Source organism: Lissotriton vulgaris, chromosome 3_1 (assembly GCF_964263255.1).
Source record: "Lissotriton vulgaris chromosome 3_1, aLisVul1.2, whole genome shotgun sequence".
Taxonomy (NCBI): domain Eukaryota; kingdom Metazoa; phylum Chordata; class Amphibia; order Caudata; family Salamandridae; genus Lissotriton; species Lissotriton vulgaris.
Genome location: NC_141689.1, coordinates 1892984592 through 1892993051, shown reverse-complemented (window position 1 = coordinate 1892993051; position 8460 = coordinate 1892984592). Strand labels below are relative to the sequence as shown.

Genomic DNA, 8460 nt, shown 5'->3' with positions numbered 1-8460 from the left:
ATATTCATTGGTAAGGAGTGCACTCTTACACCTCCCTTCACATGTAATCCCTTTTTGCTTTGGCGTCAGCTGCAGACTGGATCTGAATATATTTGTGAGTAGAGCTAGCGCATTGCACATTCTTGTAAATATTTGTTGCATGCAGTCCTTAGGCGTATACTGTAGAAAACTCCCCTGCCAACCTATACAATTATTGGGTGCGTGCAAATGCACTGCTTAAGGATACTATGTGAAGTGACTTGAAGCGCCTGATAAAATACCGTCTTTTTTGTTTACTTCCAATATGAAGTACTTCGCAGCATTCTTCCGTTAATGAGTCAAAAACTGGTAATATAAAACGATTACCCCTGTATACATTTATTTGCGTCTGTCTGAGGAGAGGACAGAACCTGCCCCGCGCGGTGCCTGCAGTTCTTGCGGCCTCTCCCTTCTGTTGACCCACGGCGGCGGCCGCGAGGACACACTGAAAGAACTCCGAGGGAAGTCATTGTGCCGTCTCTGAAAGGGCACGCGCCCGCCGTGCCAGGTGAGGTCGCAGTATTAAATAATGCAGCCGAGGTGACCCTCGGCAACAGAGCGTCCTTGGCAACCAGCCACCCGGCGCTGCAGTCTCCCGTCCCGCATTCCTGCTGCCAGCAACCGTCCAGGGTCGGTCGCCATGCCAGGACATAAGAGAATCTCCGGCCTCTATTCCATCCCCCACCGCCTCTCGCTGCCCAGCATCCCCGGGCACAGGATCCTCTTCACGGGTAAGACGCCGGGTATGATGAGCAGACGAGGGCAGCATGGCAGCGGCCTTTTTCAGGCTGTCCTGGGCCGTCTTCCCCTGACGAGAGAGAGATAGATCGCTAAGGGGGACATTTCTAGACACCCAGCTCCTTCTCGAAGCTTCATTCCATGCACCATATTATATACAGTAACTCGCAGAGGCACTCTCCTCTACAAGTTCTAGCTTGATAATTAATGCGCGAGGTAATCTAAGCAGCTAGGCAAACTGAATATGTAGAAAAGCAAGTTCCCCCCCATCCCCAGGGTTCAGTATGGTTCATTTATATAAAGACCAGAAAAAACATGAACAGTAAGCATTCTTTTTGCTGAAGCATCCCTCACACCGACCAGGGTAAAACAGAGCGAGTGATCAAGACCCATTGCCTGCTTCTCAGAAATACTAATGCTCTGTGTGTATTGTGCAGCTCTCCTCTTTTAGGCCTGGTTTGACAAGACTTCCGTGTATGATGATCGCTGAAAAAAAGCTTTGAGAGTCAGTACAGAGAGAGGGGCAGCTTCTGCGCAAGGCAGTATGCCTGAGGAGTACTAGAAAAAAACATTTGGTAAAGGAAATGTGTCAAATCTGTTCACTGCTGTTGTAACCAAGGGCCAGGGGTTCATTTACCCCTCTGATAAACCCTGGGGTTAAAACATTTGCACTATGATAATCCTTGTTAGGACATTTTAATCAGATCCTGTTTGAATCGTATACAAAGGAAGCATTTATAGGCGAGTGGTGGATTAGTTACATCACCATTGTTCCCTTTTTTTTGTCTCCTTCTTCACCGTCTTGCTACTATTTGTGTTCCTGATTTCGGCTCCTTACAGCTGGGATTTCCGCTGGATATGCTGCTGGATGTCTTTGTCTGCATTTTTACTCCTACCAGGTGTCAGAGAGAGATTGCTGCTTACTATTTACTTCTACATTCATCTTTATCTTATCAACAACCATAGTATTGTGATGGAGGATTTTGTGCCCTTTGTGGCTTTTTTTCCTCCTAACTAGGACCCTCTTAGGGATCCCTTAGGAGGAGCATGACACATTTCGTATCAACTATTCAGTGCAAGGTGTCAACATGGCTACTGAGAGAAGTTGTCCTTTCCTAGGGCAATCAAGAAAAAACCTTAATAGACCTTTTCAGAGTTCAGTTATTGACAGCCCATTTGTCTATTTTTATTTTTATTTGCTTTTTCAGTCTATTTAATTTGTTTCCTTGTGTGTGTGTGTGACCCGCGTGCCACACGGCCACTGATTCTAAACCAGGTGGCTATGCTGAATGATATATTCCATAGTGTATCTTTGTTTTACAGTTCCAAGATGGTCACCACATTTAGAGTCACTATATCAGTAAGGATGTACTCTAATATAAGTTTGAATTTACATACATGACAATATTGTGAGAAGAATTAAAAACTGATACCTGGTCTGGCTTCAACAAGTTTCAATAAAGGATGTAATCATCAATTTGATCAGTAAAATGATACACTATGCCCAATAACCTTCCAAGAAGGCACCCAGTGCAATGTTTACTGAGCGGAGATTTTGTAATTATATAGTACATAGTGTATTCCCATTCCAAAATGGCCAACACATTGCTTCTCAACATGGTGGCCATATTGGAATTTTAAAACAATACACTAAACACAATTTATTTCCAATATTGTCCCTTTCTGCTTTGTTTATTTATTTATTTTATATTGCAAGCATATTTTGGACATGTTTAGGAGGTGAATTATACAAAAAGTGATGGATGGAATGCTTGAATTAATCTCAGCCACTGTTAATTAATAGGGCCACCTCCCAGTCCATTGTTATTTTGCACAACATGCTACATCAGTTTGGACCCAGCCATTTGCAAATCGTTCTTGAGATTGCACCAATGGGAACAGTCCACCCCAAACTGCCAGGTGAGGTAGTTCCTGTACCGAAACACAAACAACCCAGATGTGCAAAATAACAATGTACTGTGGTGTGGGTCTGAATAATTAAATCAATTTTTGTATACTTCAGTGTGTTGCCCTAAGTGGGACGGATATGTCCAGACGTGGGTCTCATGCACACTGTGTCACTGGAACCAAGCTATACCTGGCTGATGACCCCTAATCGGGGTGAAACCGGTCGTAGGTTGCTGTGTTCTGGTTCAGGAGTACCTCGCCTGGTAGTTTGGGATGGACTGTTTCCATTGAGCAGGGTCAAGACTGATTTGCATATGGCTTGGTCCAAACTGAGGTGGCATGGTGTGCAAAATAACATTGTACTGGGATGTGTCCCGAGTAATTAACAGTGCCTGACATTAATTAAAGCATTACATCCATAACTTTTTGTATACTTCAGTATGTCAAACTTGGTGGGATGGGTATGCCCAGATGTTTGGTCCTGTGCACATTGTGTTATAGGAGCCAGGCTATACCTGATCCCATTGAATCAGGGTCAAGACTGATTTACATATCGCTGGGCCCAAACTGAGGTGGTATGGTGTGCAAAATAACAAGGTACTGGAATGCAGCCTAGAGTGATTGCCAGTGGCTGAGGTTAATTCAAGCATTCTACAATCACTTTTTGTATACTTCAATGTTTAAGAGGTGGTCATTTTCTATTCTTATATTTTATCATTTTACATATGCTTGCTGAATTAGGTTGTGTGTTTTATTATGGATGGGAGATGGGTGAATGCAAGATTAAGGCAGTTGGTGGATGAATTGATCCACAAGTGCAGGTAGGAGTTACAGAGTTCATTTATGATGAGTTTTAGAATATCTAAACTCACTAGTGACTGTAGAGACACTTTTAGGTATAAGCCAGACCTAATGGCATCGGCAATGCTTATTTTCTGAAGAAGACGGTGGTAGAGTGAATGTGAGAGCAGAACAAAAATGCACAATGCCGACCTTTCGTATTTTCTTTCTTTAGCAAACGTTTTTGGTTTTTACTGCCTCTTTTTGTCAAATGCTTTTTTGAATTTTTCTTCATAAAAAGCCATGCTTTTGAGTGTTGAAAGTCACCCTTTTCTCTTTTTGTAGAGTGGAGCAGGAGAATAAACAGCATGTTAATTACTCATAGGCTCCATCATCCTACCTTACGGGATTGATAGGCAGGACACTTAGCTATTCCTTGGGGCTTCAGGTGTGGGAACAAAGCCATACCCCAACATTTAGACACCCCAACATTTTTTAAACCTTAAGAATTTACCTAATCCAGTTCTCCAACAGTTTGAATTGCGCATCAATGTGTCCATTTAAACATAAATTAGCAGAATAAAGCAGTTCAAATGAATAACGAGGTCCACTCAATTATTGAGTTCCAGATCTATAAAAGTTAAAGGGTTTTATTACAAAATTAAAAATTAACAATAAAGAGTCAAAGCTATGAAGGCTCTCAGATGTAAAGTTATACAGAGTATGTAAAAATCAGAAATTATTCGAAGTGACACATGAGCAGCAAAATCAAAAGACAGCTGGACAGCATCCCTAGTAGCACAGGAAACTCCTCTGATTCACTCCCAAAACAGAGGGGTTTTTGTACACCTTTCTTGCATAACAAATTAGAATAACTTTGATTCCATCATGGTATGAGCAAAAGTATAACTAATTTAGCAAATAGGAACCTGAGAAAAATACACGCCATTACTTTAATATATAAGCACCATCTCATTTTTGAAAAACGTAATCAACACCCTGTGTGCTAATTTCACCCAAAAGAAGTTCTAACTATTATGAAACATTTAAACAATGGACCTTTCTTTGAATGGATAGACTAGTAATCACAGTGGAAGGCAGTAGATGAGACCTTGACAACATGTCATATAATAGAGAACAGGGAAAAGTTAATCAAAAGTAATGTTATCCTAACAGTGGAAAAAAACTACTACATGTCAGCTTGATTGTGCTATGCAGAGCCTGTGGAGAGAAGATGTGTGCAGGTGGGAAAAGCAGGAATGAGTGACAGTGATGGCTTCCATCTTGTTCAAAATGGCGTTTTACATAAAAATGTGGCATAACTAAAACATATTATTAAACACATTTTTACTCATCATATAAAATTTGTTTCAATTACAAATATATCACTTCAGTCTATATATGTATTCATGTACTAAAGAAAATATAAATCATTGTTAGTGTACAAAATAGAAACACTGGCACAATTTAACAAATCACCCTCTGATTATTCTATAATCAGTAAAAAATTAAAATACCTTTATTAATCTGGAACTTATTCCATCAGCTTCACTTTTTGCTTCTCTCTGGAATTCTCCACCATTTTTAACTGATTGTAGATCTGATACTTGAAATTCTCCATCTCATAGTTTCTTTAACGATCTCTCTTTAACCTTGCATCTACAACTTTTATTTAAACAGTTAGAAAGGTTTAGAAAAAGAAACAAAATGATTGCACAAATCATTATAATTATTTTTGGGGCTAATATGAGGTGCTAAGTAACCCCTTCCAAACTATCAATACACTCACCAACCTTAATAAAACCCTCCCTATCTCACTAACCCAGGACCCTACAGCTTGCCATAGGCCATGTTCTTCAAAAGACTGTATTTTGTAAGAAATATTAGTTAGATTTGTGATATAAGAATTAATTATAGGACTTTTGTCAGGGATAAAAGTGCGGCCCCTTTTAACTTGATGCAGATTCAACAATTAACATTTTTCCACTTCCTTTATTTATTGCCTTATAGCTTTTTCATCAAACCAATTTCTCACAATCTTAACTCTGGAGCAATTTTGAACCTTCATCATGTCCAAATACTCTTGTACCATTTTAGTATAAAATGATGTATCTTGAAATTCATTAACCAACCCTTTCCTAGATTCACATATGTTATGTTTCATTTCATTAGGAACTGTAATTAATTCAACTCTTTTGAAAATATGTCCTACCAGAGATAGTAAGCACAACAACAGGCTAACTGAGATTGGTAATATTGTTAATAAAACAAATACATCACAAATTTTACACCATCTGCTTTACTCCATTTTCTACTCAAACAAAAAAAAGGGATGGCGTGGCTCAAAATATTGAAAAATAATAAAAAAAAATGTTCTTCCAAACAAGTATCAGAGTTTTTCATTCCCTCTTATTTCTTCAAAAACAAGAATCAACAGAAAAATAATCTCTGATTCTTCTTCATCTTATACTTGAGCTAGATATACCCATTTTGCTGTAATGCAACATCTCAATGAATGAGGAAAGTGATTGCAAAACCTTTGTAAAATAATTTACGCAGAATAAACCCTTTTCTCCTCAACCTAAATAGGATCGAAATCAGTAAATTTAGGCAAAACAGTTTCACCATCAGTAGAAACACATAAGAAGAGCATCACCCTTTCCGTACCGTTTTCAGACCACGATTCACTCTGCGCAGACTCCGTCCAGTGTCAATCCACCCTAGCTAATGCACTCACTCCTGTACCTAAGGAGCAACGCCACCAACCCAAATTAAACACACACCGTGAATGACTCGTTAGTTCAGAAACCCGGGACTGTGTACGTGCAGCACCTCGCATTACTAGACGCCATTCCCCGCCACGCTCTTGCGACTGTAGCTACCACGATACTTTGGTTCATACTCGGGTTATTTACCGTGATCTTTTCAAAATATGCCCGTCTAGTCTTCTTCTTTTATATGAAGTGACGACCTCACCTTCGAGGAACCTGACCTAGGTTGGGCATATGGCTCTTTGATTGACTATTTTAATTGTTCTTTTTGAAATATATAAATAATCTTGCCCTGACGAAGTCCTCTGGCATACTAGCCGGACGAAACACGTGTTGGCAAGATCTTTGTGCTATCCTTTGACTGAAGAAATCTAAATTAAGAACTGTGGCAAGAATTTGTTTTGGTTACCCCGTGGTTGAAAAGAAATGGGAACTGTCTTTACTCAGAAGAAACCTTGAAAAAGGAACAACAATAAAAAGAAGAAAAGAAACTCAACAGTGCTGAAGAGAGTTTGTTAATGATATGTATACTGATAGATGCTAGCTTTGTTCGGGTTGGAAATTGCGCTCATGTTTTAGGGTAGACTTTGTCTATCTGTTTTTACAACTGTTGACAGTGGTTGTATCTTTACCTTTGAGCATTTGCTTGCCTGAATTATTGTAAGAAATAGTACACTTCTTGGGCATTTATCCCCTACTGTCAATCTTGTTTGAATTTTTTAAACCCAGATCAGTTGACTTGGGGTGAGTGTTTGATTTGCTCCAATGCTCCGTCCATCATCCCCTTTGGTATAGCTTTGTTCGCCCTAAGTTGGCAGGGTATTCCCAGACATGGATCCTTTGCTCACTCTGCCACTGGATTCAAGCTAACCTGGCAGATGACGGCTGATTAGCCAGAAACAGGTTCTGGGATGCTTGTTTCCGGTCCAGGGAAGACATGGCTTGGAAGTTCGGGCTGCACTGTTCCCATGACGCACAGAGGCAGACTGATTTGTATATGGCCATGTCTAAACTGGGATGGTGGAGTGAGCTAAAGAATGATGATGGATTAAACCCAAATCAGTTGACTAGGGGTGAATGTTTGATTTGCTCCAACGCTCCGTCCATCATCCCCTTTGATATCGCATCATACAGATAGAGCAATACAAATTGATCAAGATAACAGGAAGCTTGAATCCATAACAGGTTGAAAAAATGGCTGGGGCAGTGCACAACCAAAATGGAATTAAACAATATTCTGAATGCCCACATGGGGTTTGCATACCCATTTTCATCTACTCATCCTTCTTTAAATGTAAAAGATTATACCCATCGTGCAAATCAAGTTCAGTAAAAAACTCTTGCTCCTTCAATTGACCCCAAAATAGCCTTCATACGAGGCAAAGGATATTAATCCTGGACCATAACGTAATTTTTTTCTCTTTAATCAACGCAAGGACAGAGATCTTTCATGGGCACAGAAAGCAAAGGTCTGAACTGGGGTGGCAGAGTGGGCTAAAGAACGGTAATGAATTAAACCCAGATCTCTTGACTGGGTGTGAGTGTCTGATTGATTCAGAAGCTCCGTCCATCACCAACCCCTTTTGTACCGCTTTTGGCCGCCATAAGTGGGGCAGGGTATACTCAGACGTGAGTCCCTTGCTCACTTTGCCACTGGATTCAAGCAAGCCGGGCTGAAGAAGGCTGGAATGCCAGAAACCGGTCCTCGGAAGCTTGTTTCCGGTCCAGGGAAGACATGGCTTGGCAGTTCGGGCTGCACTGTTCCCATGAGGCGCAGGGTCAGCCTGATTTGCACATAGCCATGCCTGAACTGGGTTGGCAGAGTGGGCTAAAGAACGGTGATGGATTAAACCCAGATCTCTTGACTGGGTGTGAGTGTCTGATTGATTCAGAAGCTCCGTCCATCACCAACCCCTTTTGTACCACAGAAAGCAAAGGTACTCCAGCTGGCGAAGAAGGTGGCACAATCAACTCATATTGAAAATGCTCTCGTAAATAAAACTTTTGCATGTCTTTCTCTTTTTCCCTTAAGGAACAAATATGTCCAAAAGGAAGAATAGTGCTGGATTCAGTTTGAGTGGTGCAATCATATAGACCAAGAGAATTAAGTGCGCACACCTTGGGAGTGGCAAAAACTGGAGAACTGATTGTGGAACAACCCTTGGGGAGACTGTGACCCTTGCATAGTCAGCAAGATCCAAGATGTATAGATGTCCAGGATTCACTGCAGCAACATGGGTCATGA

At 40.7% G+C, this 8460-nt stretch overlaps 1 protein-coding gene across 1 annotated transcript in view; it reads left to right on the top strand.

The window, feature by feature from the left end:
- Nucleotides 1-600: 600 nt before the first annotated feature.
- The window catches only part of SPMIP2 (sperm microtubule inner protein 2), a 354778-nt gene continuing 346918 nt past the window's right edge, over nucleotides 601-8460 (top strand). The window contains exon 1 of the mRNA XM_086962363.1: nucleotides 601-749. Within this exon, the coding sequence (XP_086818489.1) occupies nucleotides 659-749 (91 nt within the window). The 5' untranslated portion in view covers nucleotides 601-658. The remainder of the gene's footprint in view (nucleotides 750-8460) is intronic.